This window comes from Calypte anna, chromosome 1 (assembly GCF_003957555.1).
Source record: "Calypte anna isolate BGI_N300 chromosome 1, bCalAnn1_v1.p, whole genome shotgun sequence".
Classification (NCBI taxonomy): domain Eukaryota; kingdom Metazoa; phylum Chordata; class Aves; order Apodiformes; family Trochilidae; genus Calypte; species Calypte anna.
The window spans coordinates 55,130,073-55,156,427 of NC_044244.1; the positions used below are offsets into that span (position 1 = coordinate 55,130,073).

The 26,355-nt window shown below is 41.6% G+C and overlaps 2 protein-coding genes across 4 annotated transcripts in view; both read right to left on the minus strand.

The window, feature by feature from the left end:
• RIC8B (RIC8 guanine nucleotide exchange factor B) overlaps window positions 1-10,891 on the minus strand; it is a 38,041-nt gene extending 27,150 nt beyond the window's left edge. The window contains exons 1-2 of one of the 3 annotated variants that reach the window (XM_030469269.1): window positions 10,671-10,891; window positions 7,300-7,347 (exon numbers count right to left, since the gene is read on the minus strand). In XM_030469269.1, the coding sequence (XP_030325129.1) occupies window positions 7,300-7,347; window positions 10,671-10,763 (141 nt within the window). In that variant the 5' untranslated portion in view covers window positions 10,764-10,891. Of the gene's footprint in view, window positions 1-7,299; window positions 7,348-10,032; window positions 10,103-10,244; window positions 10,319-10,670 lie in introns of those variants that run through there. The other 2 variants (XM_030469271.1, XM_030469270.1) reach the window with 2 other exon arrangements.
• A 6,135-nt stretch (window positions 10,892-17,026) lies between these two features.
• The window catches only part of RFX4 (regulatory factor X4), a 77,402-nt gene continuing 68,073 nt past the window's right edge, over window positions 17,027-26,355 (minus strand). Inside the window, exon 18 of the mRNA XM_030447130.1 lies at window positions 17,027-17,299. Coding sequence (XP_030302990.1) covers window positions 17,027-17,299 — 273 coding nt within the window. The remainder of the gene's footprint in view (window positions 17,300-26,355) is intronic.

Genomic DNA, 26,355 nt, shown 5'->3' on the forward strand with positions numbered 1-26,355 from the left:
TTTTCTGCTTTCTCCTTGACAGTGTGAAGGGAAGTAGTGCTCAGAGAGAAGTGAAAGATGTGACCACTAAAGAATTATTACCCGTTTCACTTTCTTTAGGTGGCCCTTTTTCTACTGCTCTGTAGGCCATTAGCATGGCATAAACTTAGGAGCAGAGATGTTATTTTTTTGTTGTTGTTGGAAATGAAAGCAAGTGAAAGAATTCTAGCAGTAAAGTACCTCCCCTTCCACAAAATATATGATGACTATCCTAGTTCCGGGGGTTTATTACCATCTCCTAAATTCTTGTATGAATTTTTTTTTTAATTGTACCATTTCAACATTTAGAATGGATTTGGACTTTCATCACTCATGCTACAGCAAGAAGTGCTTTCATATACTTCTTCCAGAAAAACAAAGTTTTTTAAACTTTTTTAAATGCAGAATACATCAGCTTCTCTGAAATTCAGGAACTCTCAGCTTTTGTGCTAACAGCAAAGTTAAGACAGAGCAATACACACCATCCCTCTTGTCTATGCTGTAGTGCAATGGTAAAACACTCTAAAATGTTGTGTATTGAAAGAGGACACACAGAAATGCCCATTTGTCATCTTGTTTTGATGAGTAAAATACTAATCCATGTTGGTCCTTTATTTCGATAGCATAAACACTTGACTCTAAAAAGCAACCCAGTTCTATAGAAAAAGCAATATCCTGAGATACAGGAGACCTGTGTTTTCTATCTTACCCACAGACCTACTGTGTGGCTTTGGGCAAAAAGGTATCAACTATCCCTTTGTCTCCTTCCACAATCTTTGTTACCAGGCAAATGGTGAGGGGAAGGAAAAGAGAGGACCACTGGAAGTGCGTATTAGCAAGTGTTTGTTTGTATGTTCCAGGGATACTAGATGCTTGAGAAAAATAGGATACTTCATGATCTTGCTCTTTGGTCCTGGGGTGTCTGCACACAAGGTCCTTTTCCAGCTCTTTGTGTTTGAAGAGGTTTAGAAAGCACACTTGACCTATACTCACTTTTTTCCATTCACAGGCCACTAAACTTTGGCTACATGTGTCAGCTGAATTTACTGTAGCTTCTGAACACCAGACTAATAAAAGTCTTGATGAGAAAAGGAGACAATTTCCCCTTATTTGCTTCCTCTCCTTTGGCAAATCATTCTCTTTACTTATACAGGCTTTTTGGTTAGAGAAACATTGGAATAAGGGCACATATTCTCCATTCTGCAAGTATCCCAATTCAAGCAAATACCACTGCTTTCCTGAATTTACTTAATAGCATTTAATTTAGGCACAGACTGCTCAGCACTAGAGAAGCTGCAGTTCAAAGGGGAGCAGCAAAAGTTCTGCTACTTTATATCTTATTTTCTGCACCTTTATTTTTGAATTATACCATAGATGCTTTCACTACCAGAAGAGGTATGTTTCTTAGCAATTAAGCTTACTCTAAAGGGAAAAACAAAGCCACAAAACAACCAAAGAACCAAGCAATTGTCAAATTGACTTGGAAATGCATGTTGCTCCCACTTTCCTCAGTGAGAGAGCATCTTAGTTACAAAATTGACAGAAAAGTCCACCAAGAACAGGAATTCTACAACAGCAGGACACAGGTGTGCTTGGTTTTGTATCTATTTCATTTCCTTTTCAAGCTCTTAAGACTTCTTTGGGTATTCTAAGGCATAAATACATCCATCTTGATGAAACACCAAATGATATTCACATAGGAGGAGCCATGTGAGTATGTCAGACAGATGTAATTCTTAGTACATTTGTTAGGTATAATTCAAACAAAAATCAAGCTTTTTAAAGAACTGTCCACAAAAATCAAGGGAGTCCTCCCCACTCTTCTTGAACAGCTGGAAAAGAAAAGCCACAGACCTAGCAGTGAGTGCTTGCTCACTCTTTTAGCATGGGTGAACCAGAAGCTGCTCTGTATTTAGCCTCAAGTATTATGTGCCAGAACACATAACTTACTTGGGAGAACAGGAACATCATAAGTGGTACCAGGTCATGCTTTTCTTATCCTGCACTGGTTTCAGTTCCTCTAGAGTTCACTTTGTCTTCTGACTCACTCTTTCATCATGTTCAGATTTAATTTTTAATTAGTTGTCTCTAGAGAAGTATGTTCTTAATTTAACTCAGCCTAGTTCTGCAGCTGTTCAGTGGTGAGAATGGTTAATGAAATCAACTGTAGTGCCAAACACAAAGTTCACACAAAACTGTATTCCCCCAACAGGCTACTGTTTACCTCATCTGTCTTGCTATCTATTCCTTAAACTTATCTCCCACTGTACTAAAAACTTGAGGATTCATAACACACTCTTCCCAGTTTTTAGGTAGATGAATGGAATGTTAGTAGTAACCACAATAAACCACATGAGTTTTCATGGCTCTCAAAGGTATTTAGAAGCTTCTCTTAAAACATACATTACTCTCCATCTCAAATAAGGATAAATTAAGCATTTAACATGTTTCTTATATTTTCAATAGACTATGCAAATCAGTGTTGCAGAAAAACAAAGAGAGAATGTATTTTTGACAAGTCAGAGATAGGAGATTCCAGGAGCAAAGAGGCATATCTTGGAATTGCTGATAATTTCTGCTAATAAGAACAGCATTGAAAGAATAAAATAATTGTTTTATTCTGCTATTAGGTTTTAGAGTTAAGCATCCAAGGCAGTAAGAAAATAAGCTCCAAGAGTTATTTGTGATGTTAGTTCAAGCTTTCATTTTCTCTGGAAGTTGAAGACAACATTTATACATTTATAAACAACTGTGCTGAATAATGGGACAATCAGGCAACAACCTCTGGAAAGGCCATGCCCAATTTTTGCCTAGTCTTTGTGGACAGACATGGGCAGGGAAGGAAGATGTACACTTGTACTCCTTGAGGATTTAGTCTGCTTTACTGAAGACTTTACTGCTCAGACTGTATCCACACGGAGAAGTTGGCCTATTTGGCAGGAGCCTGCCAGCTCTGGCATGGCAAAAGTCCAAGTTGCAGTTTGGAACATGTGAGGGTTTAGGCTTGACAACACTTGACAGGCAAGGTGAGAAGCAGGCCCAATAATCTGTTAGCAGAACTGCTGGAATTAATACTTGGTTCAGAGTCACAGCAAGGTGACATTCTGTATGGCAGCACTCTAGGCAGCCCTCCTTGCCATCCCCACAGAACACCGAGAATCCTTTGTAACCTCTGTAACCCAGGGGTGAAGGAAGGGATTTAAAAGGAGAGATGGGTTTCACTGTCTTGACATAAACCTTAAGAGATGTGAAAACTGAAAAATGCTGGATGGGAACGGGCAGGACTGGAAGGAATTGGAACAAATGTTTAGTATCAACGAAGGATACTCTAACTTTCATTCTTTTACAGACTGGTTGCTCCCTTGAGAGGTTTCGGTGAGGTCACAACAGTAACAACAATTAATACTAAGATACCACACAGTGTGTCCACAGGAGCTAGAGCTTAATTTTTTACAGGACACTCGCTAACAGGATTTAAAAGTTTGCAACCAAGTTACTGGGAGAAGAAAAGTTCTATGCCTTTGTGGCTGCAGGAAGCTTCAGACCTCCCAGAAGTGTCACAGCACCACCAGTATTATCCAATAATGAGGCTCTTCTGAGATTAAGAGCATGACAGCATCTTGCTCCATCAACATATTTTAGTGCTTCCATCCTTCCAAAGTTCAAATATGGTACAGTCCACAGCCTTAAGGAATCTTCTCACATAATGAATTTAATTAGGAGAGAAATTTCCACAAGATATTTGCTATGATTTAACACCATATATTTCAACATCTTTCAAATATGTAGCAATGTAGGGGGAAAAGACTGTTTTGGCCATTTACTTCCCACTGAAGGAGGCCTTGAATTTTAGATCCACTGCCTTCAAATTGAACCTGAACAATAAATCAGGAAAACTCATCTCAAATTGTAAAGGCTGACTGACCCAATACAATAAACCAGAGGCAGAAAAACAGAAACCAGATGATGTAAGTACCACAAGATGTGAAGCAAACAAAGCATAAGGAGTTGAAGAGGAAATCTGTCAATCATAAAGTCCCTACCACTTCAGGTAAGAGTATATCTTGTAATATCCTTACATTTGGTTGCTGCTTCCTTTATATCCCCTTCCTCCCTCAAACTCAGCTTCTTTATCCAATTTAAAATGTCAGTCTTGCCTTGATGTCTTAGAGATTTACTTTTTCTGTTATGTCACCTAGGCAAATAATGCTGTAGCTCCCTCCAGTTGTGGAATGCCTTGGAAAACCCAGGAATCAGTAATGATGGATGTTTTCAGGACACTGTGCTGCAATCTTCTTACCATTTTAAGTCTGTAAACAGCACAAATATGTTGCTACTTCAGAAGCAGGATATGGGATATGGACAACTCAAGGTATAAATAATAGAGAACAAAGCTATCAAATGATGAGAAAGTGGTTCTAAAAAAATCACTTTCCTTTTTGTGTTAGGACATGTAAGGCTTGAGCTCAAGTGTCCACTGTGCCACATGGAGAGGGAGATACTACACCTGAAACCTCTCTCCAAGGTGACTGTTCAGTCAAGTTACCAAATACTCATTTTTTGGAGTTTACTGTACCACAGACCTAATGAACCAACTGTGTGTGTCAACCATGCCACACTGCTCTGAAACGTCACAGATCTGAAGACTCAACCTTTTCCAGCAAAATGCTGCCAATAACTTCTTGGCTGGCTGAGACAAATATTTTAAATTTCTAAGAGCTGGTTAAGCTCCTCTGAAGCAACCACACTGCCTTAATTTAAGTTGTTATTCTGGAACAAATTTACATCTGATGGCGTTTTCTATACCACTTACACATGAAAACTCTAAACAGGCTTTCAGAAATTCATAATTTTTAATTAGTATATGACAGGCTTAGAAGGAATGGCACCAACTTGATCTGTCTGATACCTGAGTAGATCTTCTACTACAATAAAGGTTGCTACCTGACTTATACCCACAGCATCCATCATACAAGCCAAGGCAGGCACACAGATCATTAAAACTAAGCAGGATAAGCAAAAGCATGAAAGTCCTGTGGCTATGTCCAGATAGATAAGTTAGTGTTACCTTTCTTCCTGCCTTCCAGGGGACACAACATGCTTTCCTCCTGGAGTTCAGTATTACAAACTAACTGTTGATTTAGTTAGTTTACACCCTAAAGCATCTGATTTGATAGCCATATTATGGCAGAACAACTTTTCCTGTCTGATTTCCCAGCTTCTACAATCAAGCCATAGTTTTGACCTTTGTTTCATATTTTACAGCATGCCACTGTTGTAGATGGGCCATCATCACTGTAACTGCCTATAGCCATAAAACAGTAATACTATGTTACTATAAAATTATGCTATAGACACAACCTTGCTGTGATTCTAAGGTCATGGCTGAAACTTTGTGGTGAGGCAGAGAAAAATCTTGCATTGTTATTGTTGATCTTTTACTTGTGCTCTTCCATAGATGGAAAAAGTCAAGAGACGTGACACTTGCTAGAGTGACAAACTAAAATTTACTCCTAGACATGAAGAATGCAGCAGGAGGCTTGTAAGAACTATGTATTGCATTCATGAGGTTATATGTCAAGTTTTCAACAGCACCAGAAACCAAAGATTAAAAATCCTGAAGCCCCTCTGTATTTGCTGCTATACCTGAACTCCAAGTCCACTGTGACTTAATTACAGATTGTGACCCTTCCACTCTGTTTCACTGCAATCATTCTGAGCTAATAGCACCAAAACTGCAAATATCAACTCTAGACTATTTTGGTATTACTGAACATTAAAAAATGAAAATTGTTTCTGAAGTGGTATTAAATAATGAGCATGCACCTTTGAGCAACCCCACTAATTTTGGTGATAACTTCAGTAGTTTGCAGGAGCAGGTACTTTCAATTTAAAGCATTTTTATTTTTTAGACTAACTGAAGGACTGGAGAAAAGTATGCAATGTTTTACAGACACCAAGAGTATTGAGAATGAGCAGCTGAGTAGTTGTTAAAAAACCCTAAAACCAACACCAAACATCTACACCAAAAACAACCAAAAATCCTACACCTTCCCGCCACTCAATGTTTTTATTTAGTTTTTGACCATTTGGTTTCTGATCTTGTCTCCTCTCTTATGTTCTCTACTTAGTATTAATTTTTCCAGACTAGACACTACAGATCAAAAAAACCCACAATCCATCAGCATGCTACTGAACATCAGCTTCAAGTAAAGTCATCAATAAAGGCAGTAAAGGCTAGAAGATCTTCAGGGCAAGAATTGTAGCTCAAGATTACAGTACACATAACTGATGGTTTTGCAAATGAAAAGGAAAGTATTATCATCCCACCCATTTCTACAAGAAAAGGACTTAACACCTGAAAATATTTAGACTTTGTACAAAATCATGGAATGAATCAGTGTGTGTCCAAGCTGAGACAAGCTATCCTTGCAAGAGCCTTCCAATTCTGATTTCAAGCTTTATTTCAGAAATAGCAGAAACATGCAGCCATGTTCACTAAAGAACATTTTATGAATAAATATGCAAATCAGCAAAAACTAATTAAAGAAAACAAAGGAAGGGTCTTGCCATTACATGTTACACCATAAAAATAACAAGAGGAAAAAAGAAAAAAACAATTCAGTGGCAGTGCAAGCTTTAAATGCAAGGCTGTAGATGGATCTCAAGGGACCTGTTAGGCCCTGACACACCTGTACAGCTCCACACTACAACACACAAACACTTCCTATCTTTGCAACTTGACATGTACAATAAACATATTTCTGATAACAGCTACCTTTGTACCAAAAGGCTTCTGTAGCTCTGTCACCCTGACAGCTCCACAGCTTTCTTCTGTGCTTAGCCTTTCATCTTAATCTCTACTATTCTTTAAGTATCTAACATAGATAAGAAATTTATCTGTGACATTGCTATCTGATAAGAGAGAAAACAAGAAAAACATATTGCAAAATTTTCGTCTCAGTAGATACAAGACAGTATCTTTATTCTTCTGAGCCCAAATCTGTACCTGACAAAATTATTTACAGGCTTTTTGGCTAGTATGTTTTTTTCTAGATCAGGGTTTTTGTTGAGGGAATTTCCTTTCCTATTTCAGAAACAGAAAAAAAAAGGAAATGGGCAGTTGTTATGTCTCTTGCACTGAAGAAACAAAAATTAAATCAGAACTTTATAATCACTACTTGCATAATTTCAGAATGGCAGCTAAGTTAAGAGACAAATGCTACGTTTTTATACTTCTAACCATAGCTGGTATGCAGTCCAGGAGGCTGGTTCACTCACCTTTCTTTTGTCTTCATCTGATGGATCAAATCTGAAAATGGTCCGGTTCTGTAAAAAAAAGAGAAGAGTTTGTATCCTTTATGCCTAAGAATGTAATAGCTGCAAAACTACTGTAAGATTTTAGCAGTCTAGTCAAACCCAGCCTCAGATAACAAGGCCATAACCATGTCAACCGATGTCCTTTTACCATTCCACTCAACAGCAAGAGCTGCTGTGGCTCCAACTAACAATTTCACAAGTACTACTGGTGCAAAGCACCAGTTTTGTTTGGGGGGTTTGTTTCTGATGAAAATTAACAACCTCACACATGGAACTTAATGGGGTGAACAACATCAGCTATAGCTTTGTGTTTTACAAATACCTTATTACCCAGAACTTGCTTCCCCCAGCAGTTCTTGTTTATAAGCTTTTGACTGCACTTCAGAGCTCCCCAAACCTAAACCACCACACTAGAATCTTGCCCAGAAAACAGGTGCTACAAATCAAATAAGCCAGAAACTACCAGTTCCCACACTGTGGACATTTCCAAAACACATGACACATTGAGGTATTAGTTTCTCTGATATGCTTAAGCACAAAATAGACATAACCTAAGCACTACTTGTTTCCTGTTAAAAACTTCAAAGAGTAACAGAGTCTTGTTCTCTATTACCATCCTGAAGTACCGTATTAGTTAACTATTACTCATATGACAGGGTTTATTCTGGCAGTCAAAGCAAACAGCACAAACACTAGACAATTATTTTAATGGCATTTTAGAACTTCCAGGAGAAATGATTAAGCATAATCAACAGCTTATAAAAAAACAAAAACAAAAAAACAAAAAAAAATTTCTGCTCTTATACAGAACTTGCAACATCATCCAAGTGACTGTAAAACAAAACTTAGCTTCCATAACACATTAATGGGTCTCTTACCTTTCATGACATAAGCTCACAACTATACAGAAATGCCTTGGACATTGGACATCTACCCTACCATCAAAGGTTACCAATATCAGTTAGATCCCTGATGACAGTAGGAAAATAATTCCTTTTCACTTCCTTGTGGGGCTTCCAGTACGCCCACTGAATCACAAACTCAGCAAAATGCCAGCCAAAAACAGGTGAGCATTAAATGATTTGAAATTAACCAAGAGAAGGCATTCTTTACATATGTACATGAACATTTTAAAAAATTTACTAAAAAACCTAGTGACAGTAAGTAGTCCAAGAGATGGAGGAACAGAGATTTGACATAATTGCAAATGGGACAGCATAAAGGAGCAACAACACATCTATTAATTTCTCTTACTACAGTTTTCTGTAACTATAGATTATTCTGTATGGACAGCCATGGGCACCTTAGAACTACACTTAACCTGTCCTCTCTCTTAAATTGAAGCTTATTTAATTTGTCAGTTGGAAAATCTCTAAAGAAAATAAAGCCCAGAAGAGGCAAGAGTAAAGATTTGGAAACTGGAGTACTCGTGCCCAGTCTTTGCTGGCCCTAAAAGACAATACATCTGAGTTAGTAAACATTTCAGAGATGAAGGGAAACATCAAGGTGAACAATAAGAAATGCAATTAAGAGAAATGTATATTGACATCGTATTAAAGGTTCCCATCCCACTTCAAAAAGTTTCTTGCTACACACAACTCCAAGACTTCATTCAAAGACTATAAATGCCAGAACAGAAACCACATGAGCTCTTACTCTGTCCTTCATCTGGGGAAGCTGCCAAAAAGCCATAAAATCCAGAACAGCAAAATTAAGAAATATGATGTTTGTGTGCACTTTATGATTCAACACATTTAAGAGAGGGTCATTTTCAAGAGTGGAGCCAGGAGATAAAAGGTTTCCCTTAATCAGAATGCTTTCTCTGCATCCTTAGACATCAGCAAGTTAGAACAGTCAGATGTGTCTAATGAACTGCAGATCTACCAGCCCTTGAGAGAAAGTGCCCTGCAGTGGCAGGGCAATCTCTGTATTTGAATTTCATGTGCACAAAGGCAGACAGACTACATCAACTGTTGCTCAGACTTCTTCTAGAAGCTCAACTTCGAGTGAAGATATCAGTTACTGCCACTGCTAGTATATTGCCAGTATATTGCACACAAGACTGCAAATTTCAAGAGACCTTTCAGAAGCTGAAGAATAACCACACACCCATTTGGCTATGTTGTTAATCACAGAGCTAGGAATCTTTACCTAAAAACCTGAATATTTATTTCCTGCAACAGATTCCTAAATTTCAGTGGTTAGTTTGACGCAACTCCATTTAAATTAAAAGCAAAGTCAATCAGAGAGTCGGTATCAGCTTTAGAGGTCTGCAAAAACGTTTTTGTAAAGGACACCTGATGGGTTGAGATGCGAACTATAATGCTCTACTACAATCCTGGTGTCAAAATACTCCTATCAGAGAAGGGAGAAAAACCTGAAAATCCACCTAACTTTATTCCAAATTCTACTTCCCAACAAAACCAGGGAACTCTTTCACTTCTTGACTTAACATACACCTATCACACTGTAATGGCAGTAGACACTGGGAACTCTTTAATACCTGGCATTAAAAGGCTCATGGCTGTCCACACAGAAAGCTCAAGCCTGTTGTAACCCTGCTTTTATCTGTCTCCCCTTCTCCCTCTGCTTGGACAGAAACGCAGAACAATCAAGGAGGGGCTGGCAGCCCATTTTACAGACACCCCCTCCCACTGCAGGGCTGCTCCCTTGGCACCCTGACAGGGTCCCTACCAAGGCCTCTCTCTGCCCCATGCAGGGGTGGAGGGGTGTGGGTGTGCCAAGGGCTGTCCTAGGTGAGCTGGGGGGCACACGGTGCTCTTATCCAAGAGACCCCAACATCAGTCCGTCTAACCGAGAGGGTTAGGAAGCCCGCTTGTGGCACAGCTCGTTCCTTCTCCCGCCTGCCCACCGATAACCCACCGCGCCACAGGGCAGGCACACACGGCAGAAAGCGAAGGGGTTTGATCCACCCGCGATCCCGCGGGCGCCGTGTTCCCGTGGAGCCACCCGTTCCCCCGGGCACTGCCCTCCCCTCCCTCGTCACCCCGACACCGCCGCGGTGCCCTGCGCGGCCCGCGGAAAGGCAGGGACAGGCCGCCCCCGCACCGCCAGCGGAGGGAACGGCAGCGGAATCGGTGCCCGCAGGGAACCGGCGGCAGAGCCGAGCCCGGGGGGCAGCGGCAGGCCGAAGGGGGCTAGGGGGGAGGGCGAGACGTCCGCGTCCCCAGGCCAGCGGGGCTGCCAAGGGTGGGGAGGAGCGGAGACACCGCCAGGGAATGAAGGGGGGGTGGGGGGAGGGAGGGCGGAGGGGCCGGGTGGGGCGGCGGATGGAGAAGGAGGACTCCCGCCCCTCCCCAGCGGCTCATTACCTCCTCGTTATACCGCGCCAGGACCCGCTCCACCGCCTCGGCACCGCCGTCGCCGCGCCCCTCCACAGCCTCCAGCACCGCGCCCAGCTCCATGCCCGCCGGCCGCCGCCTGCCCTCCCCTCCTTCTCTTCCCTTCCCCTCCTCGCTCCTCTTCGCTCCGCCGGCAGCCGCCACCGCCCCGCCGCGCCCTGACCTCCCACCCCGCGCCCCCTGACGTGACGTGACGCAACGCTCCCCGTGGAAACGGCCCGGACGGGCAGGCAGCTCTCGCAGCCTATTGGCTGAAGGCGGCTGCGGCTCAGCCCCCTGACCCCTTCCTATTGGCTGCCCTCCCGCCTAGTCCCGCCTGCAGCTCTCTACTTCGAGAGGACTACATCTCCCGGCATGCCAAGCGACGCGGCGCTGCGGTGCGCGGGCGCATCTGAGGGCTCTGGCGCCGCGGGGCACGATGGGTGCTGTAGTCTGCCTCGGGCAGCCCTGTCCGACGGAGGGAGAGGAGGGTGGCGGAGCAGGCTGAGGGGTCCCGGTTCGATCGGGGAGCCAGGACCGTGGCCTCGGATTGCTTAGTGGCACAGATCGCTCCCCTACACAGGCCGCCTTCGTTAGGCTTTGGCATAATGTCTGTCAGCAAAATGAAACTCTTTTTCTTAATTCCAGGCCACCAGAGGGGTGAGGATACACGCAAATTCAGCAATATTACTATAGAATCATTTTGGTTAGAAAAGACCCATGGGTTCATCAAGTCCAACTATTAACCTAGCCCCACGGCCACGCCTACCATTGCTACAGTGGACACTGCCATGTCCTTAAGCACCACATTTAACACGGCTTTTTAAACACCTCCAGGGATGGTGCCTCCACCCCCTCCCCTGGGCAGCCTCTCCCAGTGCCTGACAACCCTTCCAGTGAAGAAGATTCCAACATCCAACCTAAGCCTCCTCTGAGGCCATTTCCTCCTGTTCTATTTCTTGTTACCTAAGAGAAGAGACCAACCCCCACCTCACTTTCAGGCAGTAGTAGAGAAAGACAAGATCTTCCCTCACCCTCCTCTTCCCCAGGCTGAGCATCCCCAGTTCCCTCAGCTACTCCTCGTAAGACTCCTGCTCCAGACACTTCACCACCTTTGTTGCCAGGTCTCTGGACAAACTTCATTCACAGACAGCACACCTGACTTCCCCAAACTGCCTGTGTGTATCCCACAGAAGAGTGGGATATATTTTTTGGAGGCTGTTGTTGTGGTGCAGAGGAGGGAGAGGAGTGACCAGCTGCTGCTGCTGTGTCTCACGGGGGAGGTGCTGTAAGGGGAACTCCCGAGTTCTCCACAAGGCTTTACATCTCAACTACACCTGGAAAGAAACGTGGTATTTCCATAACCAGAGTGCTCCATAATTTAAAAGGCCTTTGGACCCGGTCCTTAAGAACATGGTTTAGTCGTTAGATTATGGTGTTGGTCAGTTATGGTGTTGGATTGGATAATTGTGGAGGTCTCTTCCAACCTAAATATTCTGTGCTTTTCTTCAATAACCAAAACTCACTGTCCAGGTAGTAGAAGACGATATATTGACGTTAACAAAAACACCAGAACAATAAAACCTCAAAGGAAGCTGCAGTCGATCTGTCCTTTAAGTATTTATCCTTTCAGCAGCAATTCAGGAGGTAGGTAGTCTGTGGTGATGAAGAAAAACCTTCTGTCTCATAAATTACCAGCTCCATGGTGGAAAATACCACAGGGCCCGGGGGAGGAGGGTGTTCATCTGCAGATGGATGGCAGCACCAACAAGCACCGAGGGTGCTATGATGGGTTGGGTGTATGCCTGTATGCGTTTGACCCACTGGGATCTGAATTTTCTGGTTGGGGGGTTCTTGCCACCATTGGTTGAACTGAGTTAGGCAGTCAGAACATGATCACTGGCCTGCAGGGAGAGACAAAATCCAGCCCAAAAAGACACAAACATTTCTTTCGAATCACCTCCGTGTGTCTACTTACTCAGTCTTTGAGAGAAATCCCATATAAATAATGTCTTTCTCGTTTTATTTACACCTCTGCAATAAAGCATAAGCCTGCTTAAATTTATTTCACAGCACAGCACAAACACTTGTTTTGCTTGTACACTGCCAATTAAATATTTTGTTTAAATTTCACAAAACCTAAAAAATAAAGACTTGAAAATTGTTACTGCCCTTTAAAAGCACATTGTTATTCATCATCGGTACGTTTTAGTTTCCACTTTAGGTAGCATATGAAGGATTAGGATTTCAATGAAAGAGTGGGACAGAATAAATTGCATCCTCTACCAAAGAACTGCCGGACCTTTTCAGATGGGTTCATACCATGAGCCCTTCCCATGTTAGTCAGCTTTATCTAAACCTTCCAAAGCAATGTCTGCCCCTGAGTTTCATGGGTTTCGGGGTCAGTCACAACAGAATTGTGGGGCTGGGGAGGTCAGAGGCCATTTTTGTCAAAGGGTAGTGACCTTAGCAGCAAGAGGTAGCCTGACAAAAACAGGATTCATGCTGGTGAATGGAGTTCTCACTGCTCTTCCCCCGCTGAGTCTTTTTTCTACCTGGTAATGAAAAATCTTGAAGAACTGTAATGGATTTTTATATGTGTACATGCTTACATGGGTGTGCGTACATCTATTTTAAAATATTATGTATGCTATGTTGGTTATGTTGTAATATATTATATTAAAATATATTATCTTTTATATAGTACATCTGTCTTTTATTATATCTATTAGCCCATGAAAAAGACCATAATTTCAATAAAATATTTATTTGATGTGAGAAGAAAGAGAGGAGGAAAAGAGAAAGGAAAAAAAAAGGAAAAATGGGAAAAGAGGGAAAATGGAAAAGAAAAAAGGGAAAAAGGAAACAGAAAAGGAAAAAGAAAAATAAAAAAGGGAAAAAGGAAAGGAAAAGAGAAAGGGAAAAGGAAGGAAGAAGGGAAGACAAAGTAAAAATGAGATTTAATGTTTTGCCATGTGGTATAAAAGCCTCTTCAGAAAGATTGCTGTAGTCACACAATTAGTTTATACAGACATAAATACATGGCTAGGCAAGGAGCAGCAGTTTCAGTTACCATGGTCAAAGGAAGAGCTTCATCAACAGACTGCAGGCTCTGACTCAGGAGGTGTGGCAATTTGTTCTAGGATGACTTAAGGGACTCCTGCTCCCAAGTGGCCATTCCACCCAGAGGTTACCATCCTCTTGCGAGCAGCTGCACTTCACAGCCTGGTATATACCCTGATCTGAAAGCTGTGGCAGCTTATATTAATACAGTGGGTTCTGACCTGCAGTGGTTGAGGAGATGTCTGCTTTTCCTTGGAGTGCTTTGGATGCAGATGGTGATGGTGACCTCTGTAGAGCTGTTCTTGGTCATCAATCCATATATCATGCCCCATGAATGTCCAGTTTGAATGGCAAAGCCCATCAATTCAACAGCAGTTAGAAGTGTGTATTCAAACTCCTATGGCACCAGCATAAGTTTCTAAAGGGCCTGGAAAAAAAGTGATAGACTGTGGAGCTTCTTTTGGGAAAACATTTCAAAGCCCCATCTGACTAATGATGCCTCTTTGTCATGAACGTATTTGTGGCGCTGCTGTTCATCAACATTCTCTCTCCCAGAACTTTGCACATGGTGTTCCAGTTCTCCACTCAGAAAGTATTATTTCTGGTTCTGACTTTGCTGATGTTGGACTGTGTCCAATATCCATCCTCTTTCCTGAACAGTCTTTCTGGGCTCTTCAAGTCAGGGCAGCTGAGTTGTCACCAAACACGCTGAAGGACATAACATTTGTTTACTAAAGCAGTCTCATTTTCTCCACTTTCTCAGTCAAGGGGGATTAGACTTTATTTGGTTTAATAAGTTTTTGTAAAAACTGTAGGAAGCTCTTCTGGCTTCCCTTGAGTGGTACTGGGGTTTACCCCTTTCCAGATCCTTCCAAAGACCCAGCTTTGAATTCCTGGTCAGTTCTGCCCACAAACATCTCTCCAATGCATCTCATCCTTGGAGGTACCCTGCCAGGTCATGGCCAGTGGTCTCACCAGGTAACTGGAGATTATTCAGTGTTTGTTTAACTGAGTGAACAGGGTCACAGTGGGATTTTGGCAGATGGAATTTGTTGTGGAAGAGAAAGTGTAATTTTCTATTCTAGTGACTATCTTGCCCATACTATTATCATCCAGTCTTGATGAGGCAGGTCTTTCTATGCTTGTTAATAATTAATAGGCCAGAATCAATGCTTTGATTTAAACATCTTCACTAACAATATACAAAATAGGGCTTTGGTCTCAAACACATCAAAACTCCAGCTGCTAAAGACTGGCCACTGAAAAAAAAACTTGCTTATATGACTTAGCTTCCTTAAATGTAGAAAATTTTGCCTGAAGGTAACTTGAATAAAAAGAAAATGCAGGAATTAGCCTAAGCCTGGTCTGCTTTGTCCTTAATAAAAGTGAGGAGTAAAGTATTTTGGATAACAACACAGACAAATTTCAGGTGGTCTGTGACACTAGCCCAGGAAACAAGATTTTCATCAGGGACTTAAAGGTCAACTTTTGATATGTTTCTGAATATCCCACCAGGACGTTGACTGAATGCCTAAAAGCCTGGACACTTGCAAAACCTGTTCTGGAACCATCTCTTCCCAGATTTCCATCTCATTCCGAGAGTTACTTTAGACCCCAAACTCTCACCAGTTTACACAAGTTAGATATACACGGCCTAAGAATTTCCTGACCTTATTTACCCAGCTAAGAAAAAATGACTTTTTGACTTCCAGTATTCCAGTGGCAACACATTTGTTACCAGGTACAATAAAGAAGACAGCACATCTTACCTGGTGCAGCAAGTACAGGGTCTTGGATAGGCAACAACAGCCAGGCTTAAACCCAGTAATATAAAGTCATCAATCAGTTCCTAACCTTCAGCACTTTCAGCTGAAAGCACAGGTGTAGGACTGCTCATTTGCTGGGAGTTATATCTATTCTCAAGTCTTTTGGATAAAAAACATACATTGTCACATTTAAGGTTTTTTGAAGGCATGCTTCTCTATATAAGTAAATTTAAGTAGTATCTATTCCATTTCAAGAACTTTATTTGAGTGTGAAAATCCCTCATATATCTTGCACAACTGTACAAATAACACTTTTGTTCATTTTAGGCATAAACATGGTTATCATCACACTGGGTGCTATCAAAGGTTTTATTTACAAAACAATTACTAAAATGCCTAATGTCATATCTCCATTTATTTATTTCTTACCCATAGGGTAATAGGTCCACCATAATTGCTTGGTGCATTTTATAATACAGAAGAAAAAGCTATGTTAATAAAATCTAACAAAAACTCACAAATAGCTACAAATCTGACAGAAAATATCTAAGAAAAACTCTCCCCAAAATACAATACATTTTTCCACACATACACAGTACAGAATAAGTTCAAAGGCACAGCTTTGAATTTTCCTTTTGTAGAAGTATATAGAATTATCACCACATGAAGGAATCGAGAGAACAGGTTCATACCTGTCAATAGGTAATTAAATGAATAATCATGTTTGCATTGTCAGTTTCTTTACATAATTGCTTCATATCATCATATTTAACATATGTGGCTCTGAATCCAACAATCTTCCCAGTCCCCTTCTTAACTTTGTCATTACTGACCAATTAGATTTTTCCAGATTGTGCAAACTTAACACAAATACATATATAATAAGAACAATAGCCAGCTTAAGGCAGTGTATAATTCAATGCTACATGTCTTCTCTTTTGTAAAGATCAGAAATTACTGGATCAACAGAAAGGTGCATCAATATACAAAGTCAGGTGTAAACTGAAACCTACAATGACACGTCTTGTAAGGAGCCAGAGAGAGGAATTGATGTGAACAAGTGATGACTTGGCAGAATGTTTTTTAAGAAATGCATTAAGAGCTTAAAAGAAAAGATCACAGAGTTTTGCTAAGGGTGAATTTCCTGTTTTAAACTCAGATTATAAATAGATCCTCTTCCAGTACCAGTTTTTGTGAGAGTCATTAATACTTGCCAATAAGAGAGGGAGTAAAAATGGCTCACTCAAACTGACATCACTCAAGGGTGGCCTGTGTGCCATAATTTAAAAAAGGCACAGATCAGCACCCAAAATAATCTAGAATAGCACAAAAATCTTTTTCGGCTACAGAAACGTTAAGTCATGCTGGTCTGCAATCTGCCCACATTATGAACTGTGTTTATCTGGCCAGGATCTTTTCCATCTTCACCTCCCTTGAAGAACGTCCATGAAAAGTCCCACAAAACATGAAGTTTTTACAGCTTTTTAAGTGTATGGGCTCAGCTGTTATCAGTCATTTTCACTTAGCCCAGCCTGTGGTGGCTTCCCCATTGATGTAGGCGAAGCCAGGAAAGTGTTGCATGTGCTCATATTCAGAATTCCTGCGTGTAGTCAAGGGGGTGTACATGTCACTGGAATTTCCATATCTTGTGGAGTGCATGGATGGGCTTGTGTAGCAGGAGTTTGCAGCTGGGACCTCTGGCCAGCGAGGAGTCACAGGCGTGGGATGCAGCCTCGGGGTACTGCTCATCAAACAGGGCTCCATTCTTGATGTTGGGCTGTTGAAAGGGTACTACAAGAAAACCAAAGAAAAACAAATTAAGGAATTATCTACCGTGTATTTAATTTTAAAATAAGGACCTGTGGTATCGCAAATCCATTACAAGCCAGTCTGCCAGTTTCTGCAGAAAAATAGTAGGGTCTGGCCTCAGAGCGAGGAGCTAATTGGAAAACTTGTAAAAAGAGGTAGACAGAAGAGTAATCTCCCAACTTTTTGCAGTGACAGTTGGAGACTGGGAATCAAAGGAGTCTGACAAATTGCCCCCAGTAAGGAGAAGATGTGCTGAAGATAGGAGAGGCAGGAAAACAGAGAACAGCTTTTGCCCTCTATAGCCATAGGCTGCCCAGCAACAGAAAGCAAACTGTGCTTATGAGTGCTTGCTTAACATATCTTTATCTCATTGCCTGTCTTACAGGAGTAGATCATCTGTGCCTAAGAAATGGCTTCCCTGTCTTGCCCTCCTACTATCAATCTGCATGGCAGAGATGGTCAGGATCCCCTTGGCCAGCTGTGTATCTTCAGAGAGTACATTTTACACCTGTATACCTTTTCCATAAGAAGTTTCATAATTTAAAATTTTGTTCGCTTGAGTTGTTTGACACTGCAATATTCCCTTAGCTAGAAAGCTGTCGCCAGTGTAGGACTATCCCCTCTTCTGATGCTTACAAACCTTGCAAGCTGCATGCCAATAATACTACATGGCTGTAAAACCCCACCCCCATACTTTGAAGGTTCATGAAGAGAAGAGCTGCTGTATTCTTGCTAGAAGGGAGATTTCAGTGATTCCCAAAAGGTGTCATTACATTACTCCACTGCTGGATGAAGTCAGGGTTAATCAGTTGTGTAAATGGGTCCCCAAGGCAGTTCCAGCACTGTCTCCATGAGGAGTTTCTACTGATTCCCTTTAGACCACAGCCAGGAAACCAGCCCTGCCTTGGCAAATATATTTGAACCTTTCTTAAGCCTCAGGCATCTCAAAACCCCCATGCTGGCCGCTCCTAATTAGAGAGGAGAAAGAGAAGACTATTTTTGACCAACTTACTGTAGTCAGTGATTTAGCATATTCCACTGTGTCCTGGGGAGACAGCCCAGTTAGCAGATGACAGGGGCTTATGATGCATCATTTAGCATGTGCCTCTCATCACCACAGAGATTGTGGGTTTAGCTGGGTACTCACCTGCTAAAACAGGCTGGAAAATGTTCCACCCTAACTGGAACGTCAACGCTTCAACTGGTACTTCTAATAAAGTGATCAGAACATGCTGTGTTGGAAACACTGGCAATGAGTCTATAGAAGATCATCTAGATTTCCACCTTCACCCCACATTAAGGCTTTTTGGTAAGAAAATTCAGCAGACTTAAGGTACTGACTGCAGAAAGCCTTATATTCCTTTGCAGAAGAGTCAAGTTTTCAGACTTGCTGGCTTTCCAGAAGGTTTTGCTGAAAATAAGAGCTACTGGTGCCCAGCAACAATGCAACTTGAGCTTTGAAGTTTTAAATTAGGTGATCTGTGTTTAGGATCATGGTTCTCTATTTTAACTCATTAATTAAGGACAGGAGTCTCTGTCAAGAAAAACCCAACCTGCAAGTATCCTAAGAGGTTCCAGAAGAAGTTCAACAATTTTCATATTTTCTATGACTGGGAGACTAAATAATAGATTTAGGAGGCTGCTTTCTTGCTCTGCACTGGCAAGACATGAAAGTCACATTCTTGCTCTTGCCCACTGACTGCCTTTTCCTGAACATCTTCATGAAAAAATCTCTTGCCATAATGAATACAAAGGACAGAAGTTGTGCTGTGATAGCTTCAGAGTTCAATTAATCTCACCCAACTTTGGTTATCAAAAAGTCAAGCATATAATAAAAGTGAACCATCTGTGCTCTGTGTACAGTTACTGTAAGTGTTTATCAAACCTCTAGGGAAGTATTTAGGACAGAAGAGGAACAGTCCTCAGAAAATGTCTCTTTTCTTTCTCCTTCTACATGATGTAATCCACTAGCTAGGTTTGTTCTAGTTAAGTAAAAGTAAATTTTCCACAGCTGTCAAATTCACAAGTTTTTTTTCCTGTCCCACTAATGACTGCGTACAAAATGCTTTGAGATGACTGGTGTCAGGAGCAAGATGTGGGGAAAAAACACATCACACAAAGAATATATATTTGGCTTTCTGTTTTCTATATGTCACCAGTGGAAATGGAAGCTAAAATATTCTTTGTCTTCAGCAGTTTTTTGCCTGATACCAGTTATCATGGTCTTTGCCTTTATTACCCATTGATCTATACTTGAAGTCACTGTAGTGATGGCTGAGAGAGCTGGGGGTGTTCAGTCTGGAGAAGAGGAGGCTCTGGGGAGACCTCATCACTCTCTACAACTCCCTGAAAGGAGGGTGTAGCCGGGGGGGGGGGCCGGTCTCTTCTCCCAGGCAGCTCCCAGTAAGACAAGAGGGCATGGACTTAAGCTCTGCCAGGGGAGGTTTAGGTTGGATATTAGGAAAAAAATCTTTACAGACAGAGTAATCAGGCACTGGAATGGTGGTGGATTCTCTATCCCTGAAGGTTTTTAAGAAGAGACTGGATGTGGCACTCAGTGCCATGGTCTGGTAACGACGGTGGTAGTGGATCAAGGGTTGGACTTGATGATCTCAGAGGTCCCTTCCAAACCGGCTGATTCTGTGATTCTGTGATTGTAGATTTTTGTATTAGGGAATATACTTACAAGGTTAATCTAGACATGCTATAATACACCCATGATTATCTCTTGGCTTCTTCCCAATGTGATACTTGATCTACTCTGTTGTTAACTGTAAAAGAACCTTCACCACCCTGACTCAGTGCAATTGTCCTCTGAGACAATCATGAGGGTTGTGAAACTGAGGCTGCAACTTATAACAGGAGAATTTCTTGTTTTCACACCCTTGCAAATGCCCCAGCTTCATCCAGGATAATTTGCTACTTGATAATAGTAGCAAGTAGACTGCAAAACCTCAATCTGTGAGCAAGAGAAACAAAATTAAGACTGTGGAAATAATGTGGTGGGTCTTCTGATTATATATGACATTATGCGAAGAAGCCACATAATGTCTTTGAGGGAGTTTGGACACACAAAGCCTGTAGGGGAATTAGACCACGTCTCCTAAAATGAACTTAAGAATGCACTGAAAAGGAAAGATAATTCTCCTCCTATCTGCAGTCAAGAGGTCATGCTAAGGCTTGCTAAGAAGGCAGGGCTGATGGCTGTGCATGAGGGGACAGGATACAGTGTGCTGCTGTTGCTTTTCATCAAGTGCACCCGATGCAGCTGTGTTTATGAATGTGTCTTGAATGCAAGAATAATTACTTGAAAATCACATGGACCCTAAATATCTAGTATTTTACAATAAATTCTGTTATGACTGACTGCAAGATGGAAAGTTTTGTCATGGTAGGTCAGCTAATCGCAAGTGAGTCAGTGACTTCTTTTTCCTTACAGTGAAGAGACTATTGAAAGACAATATTTTTAAAGTACTCATTGGCCCCTGCCTGACTATTAACTCACCCAATGAAGCATCTATTCAGCCTTGTTGGAGTGTCCACAGCACAGCCATCTGGGCGGATGCCTGCCCATGCTGCCTGAATCACCTTTCACACTCCACATCCGGTTTAATGAAGAGTGCTTAAGGATGCTGAACTCAAAACACTGGGGCCTAGTGATCCTCACCAGATATAAAAGCGACATTTGTTGGAGGGCTCTTGACAGGAAATTACCATTTTACTGGGTTAACTCACACTTGCTGCTACTGCTGCCACTAGACCTAGACAAGAAGCTCTTTAAGTCTGGGAGACTTTGAGCGGTTCAATTGTTAAGGCCTTGCCTCAAAATGTAAAATTAATTCAATTTCTTTGAGTATTATTTCAAAAAAATACAACGTTAAATATGTCCTCCCATGAAGTGAAGACTGAGTTCCTGCAGGGTGAAGATGGAGAATGATCTCTTTATTCTTATCCACAACTCACTGACTGATTATGCACGGAGGTGAAAGGTGCCTGTGTCCAAACAGCAAAATATTTTCCTTAGGAATGTGTCTCTGACTTTACGTTGCATTCGCTCACACTTCTGCACAATGCTGTAAGTGAATGTTGTATGACAGCCTGTGCTTTAGGACTATTAAACAACTCATGCCAGAAATCAGAGCAGTTATGAAGAACTTCATAGAAATATGCTTAAAGTCTCAAAGAAATTATATAAAGAAAAATACTGATTGATTGCGTCTTTATAACCCTTAATTTGATCCTTTTCTCCACAATTTGAAGCTTATTGAGTATTAGTCTGCTAAGTAGGTTGGGTGAAACTGTCAAGTCAATTTAAGTGTTCTTGGTACTTTTGGGAGTGGCATCTGGAGCCTTATGAAAATTTGTAATTATTTAAAAAGAAGTTAAGACATCTGGTTCCTGTTGCGTTCAATACATAATTACTTCAATTACACCCTAACAATCTCAAGTCTGTTATGAAGCCATACAGTGAGGAACAATGATCCTTGTTGCATGAGTGGGATTTGGAGAGTACTTTTTACTTTCTGTCATTACTGGCTGTTGGATGACCAAGAGGTTATTGGGAAGGGTGCATTCTTACAGCATTGTTATAGTCACGAGCTTACTCTGTGTATGTGGCGGGGGGAACAAGAAGTTCTCCCCTTCTTTTTTTTCTGACATAGATAGGCCAGAACAACATGAATGGACACCAAAGCACGAGCTCTCTCTGGAAGAGGATTTCTTTGGCTCCATTGCTGCAACAAAAGCCATTTACTATTTTCTTCCAGTACTGTCCCTGTGTAAACCCAGCTGCAGAGGCACAGGAAGGGAAGAGAAGATTTGGTTGGGTAGAAATGGGACATGCAGGATTGCACAGAGAATCCAAGTGCTGCTGCAACTCATAGGGCATTTCTGGGAAGTTATGTGAGACCACCACAGTCTTCCAAGCAGTTTAGGAGAGTCAAACACTGCTTAAAAGCTTCTTTCACTGTGGCCTCAATACTGTGCTCTGGGACTCTGAGAGGTGCAGCACATTGTACTGCTGAAGTGTTTTCCAGGCTGATTTATTCTGTCCAGATCATGGAAGTCAACTATGCTCTTCATAAACCAAATCTGATCACAACAAAACACAGCAAAAGCACTTGCTGATACAAGTGTGTTCCTTCCAGCCCCAGATGTTGATCAGTGCCTCATGAGGACAGAGTCCCAGTTGAGGAACAGCTGACTGGCTTTGCTCTTGAGAGTAACAGGAGATTGCTGAAAAGCAGCAAAAAAAACCCCCTTGTCTTTAAGGAGGGAACTGCATCTTAAGGAACAAAAAGGAAAATGCAGCTGTGCCACTTTTGTGGCTCGCTGTTAAATGTCTCCACCTGAGATACTGCCTGGAGGTGGTTTCTCTATCTTTGAAGTGCAAAGGCAAGGTAAAATAAGGCCCTATGCAGTATGGGATCTAGGAGTGCTTCCCACAGCTAAGTGACTGGAAACTTCTTCTTTCTTCCTACTCTGAGATCAGATTTGCACAGAGAGGCTGGAGGGGAGCTGCAGTGCCAGCAGGTTCCCTACTCAGCACAACTGAGAGAACAGGATGTCTGTGTGGCCACTTAGATTCTCCTGCACTTCACCTGCAGTCCTTAGGTAACTCCTGTGTGTAGAGCATCCATCACAGAAAAACCTAAACAGGTGATAAATCTGGAAAAGAGATGACAGGAAAGAGGTGGGAGGAATGATGCAGATCTATGTCTCAAGTCAGACAGTCAAGAGTAGGTCAATAGGGAATTAGAGATGAATATGTGTTTTAAACAACCCATCCTTAAGAAGGCTGTAAGTACAAAAAAGCTCAACAAACAAAAAAGCTCTAAGACAGGGTATTAGAGAGATCTTTGCTACATAATATAGAAATCCAGCTGCTGCCTCCTATTCATGGTGGTCCTCTTGCCAAACACTCCATCTTTATGGATGGTGGAAGGACCACTCTCTAACTACCCTATATCTAAGACTTTTTTTTACCACACCTTCATTCTGGGCCATTGCTGGAGATAGGACCTGGATAAATGGACCTGTAGTGGTTTACTACATCCATGCATTAGAATACTTACACATGTATTTTGTGTTCATCATTTTTCATATTGTATATACAGTAACGCACATCCTTATTATATGCATCTTTATATTACCAGATACATTAAAATGTAAAAATATACACTGCTGCAAAATTCTCTAATTACTTTTCCTACTAAAAGTGTTATCCTTATGATTTACAATGAAAAATGACAGCAGCCTGAATTGCTTCGTGTTTAAGGAAGAGGTGGAAGGATATAAATTGAAATATTTACAGTGCAGACTGGAAGAGGAGTGAGACCTGTCCAGCCAGAGTGGAAAGCTGTGATCAAAAGAGTCCAAGCATACATTGTGGAGGTGAATTAGGTGGTGACATTGTGAAGGAACAACCTTTGAAGGGAGTAACCTTCTTGACGTAAGTTGCTAGGAATACTCAGAGGTTTTTAGGCAGGTTTGTCTATTTTCTGCTTTGGCATCTGGTACCTAAAACTGTAGAGTCAGAACACTGACAAAACACAAAGTGTAGATGTGTTTCTGTGCACACCTTACACAGTCTCCTTCTGAATGGTGATAAAGTAGCATCATAGAATTGCATGCACTTCTGCACTGTGACTTAGAGATTTTGGTTGGAACAAATTGATCTGTAAATAATTTTTCCTCATTTATATGCCAGTCTCCTGGCCAGTAATCCAAGTCAAGAAATGAACAATCATGCTTGAATTTACAAGGAAGCAACTGCTCTGACAACTATTCACACATATTGATGAAAGAAAAAAAGAAAGATTCGGATTAAGATCAAAGTTTGAACAGTCTGTGCCTGTCAACAAGAAGACTCTTAGACATCAGTGGGAATTAGTCAGTCTGTGTTACCAGAAGGAGATAGTTTTAGGCTCATGCTGGGCTATTAGCTGCAGATATTAACTCAGCAGAAAATTTTCTCCCTTATAAAGTTTTTTTACAAGCTATATCCTTCAAATTTTTGTCTTTTTTTTCCATGTGAGGGTCAATTATTTTTCTGAAAATATAAGCTACTTATCAAACTTTCTATTTGGCCCAAGTCACAAGACACTTAACACATTCCTCTGTGAGAGAAGCTCCAAGACTATCTCAGACATGTGAGATAATAACCTCAAGGATTCTCACCAGTCTGTTACAGGATGGGCTATGAGTGAGTGTGCAGCTGTGACACATTCTTCAGAGGCATCAGCCTTAGCAACTACATTTTCTCTAACACTGGGGGATTCAAATTACCCAGAAACCTCTCACCAACATGGACTTGCCACTGGTCAGGTGAGATAGGTTTGGCTTGGAATCCCCACCTCCACTTTTCAAGAGTGGTAGCCTCTTCCTCTTCAATTTAAAGGCACAGCTCACACCGGTACCGGTGCCGCTGCCGCTCTCTGCTCTGCCGCGTGCTCTAGGTGGCCCTGCTCTGGCAGGGGGGGTTGGACTAGATGATCTTTCGAGGTCCCTTCCAACCCCAAGGATTCTATGATTCTATGATTCTATGATTCCTCAACACAACCCCACTGTAAGGATTCCAAAACCACTGCAGATATCCTAGAAGTCATACAGTGCAACCATCATTGTGTTGTGAGGTTGAGATCAACAAGTTACATGTTGACAAATACAGTTTAAAGAGTTATTCATTCCCATCCCCTTCCCTGGATGTTCAGCTCCCCACTTCTACCAAATAAAAGTTATTTCCTCCATCCCCTCTGCTCCAGTTTAACTTATTTTTGTTGATGGTCTTTAAATTGCATCTGTGAAATAATCCATCTTAAATTTCTACTAAACACACAAACAGAAAGTCAATCACAATTCAGTTTTTAAGTACATTGCCCTGGGATGGAATATAGCCTCAAAATATCAGACCTGATAAAATCTGTAGTACGTTGCTCTCTTCCACATCAAAAAAAGCTGAACATTGTGTTCTTTGATATAAAAAAAGTTACTTATAGCTTCAGCCTAAAACCTGCCTCTATTACATGGTGCCTGTTTCAGCTCAGACCCCTGACTGGGGCAAAGGCTCTCTCTGATTCCATGTTTGTAGAGAACTTATCCCACACATTTTTTTATTAGGAGTTAATCCCTAGACACAATCCCAAAGAGCATGAAAGAATATTGGCAGAGGCTGAGCCAGCGTTCTATATTTGGACTGAATGTAGATTATAACAAAGAGTTCTTTGGAAGAGTTATAGTCAGTGCCTTCCCTTCATCATTGCTTATGCTACCACAGTCACTGCATCTCTTCCAGTTTCAACATAGTGGCAGCTTTTTATAAGTTCACTGCAAATGTAGCTTCCTATATTTGTATTTCGTAGTGTCATGAGTCCTACTGCAGTTCCTTGCACCACGTTCCCCTTAGAAAGTCTCCTAGAAAAAGTAGTTCCCTAACAGCTTGTTAGGCTTTACAGGCTCAATAAAGGCATTATTGTAATAAATGGCTGTAATATATGTTTATGAATTTGTATTCCTAACCAGTGAAATTCAGAGTTAGACTGAGAAAGAAGTGAATATGGGGCTAGACAAAGCAATTGAGACATGTAATTGTGGTGAAATGAGGCAACCAGGTGCCACTAATTACCAGGTAGTGGGCATGAGCTTGTGCTAAGCCCACCTGTGCCTGATTAGGGTGGGCCCCAACTGCACATGAGCAGGATTAGGGGCCCAATAAAAGGTGAGGCTTGAAGCACAGGCTCAGCTCAGTCCTGAGCAAGCCAGCAGAGAGGTCAGTTGAATCTGGAGCACTGAGCCAGGCTGACCAGTCCTGAGGGCTATAGACTCAGAGCACTATTTGTGAGTTTTGGCTGGAACACCTGGTTGGACCTTGGAGTATCATACTCTAAGAGAGGTTTGTCTTGCAACATGTAATTTTCCACAAAAACAGTGTAAGCAACACAAGGCTGTAACGAGACTAACTTCTGTCTCGATGATAACTGAAGTGTGGGTCTTGTTCTTAAAACAAGGCACTGCCAAGGCTAACTAGGCACCAAAAGAAT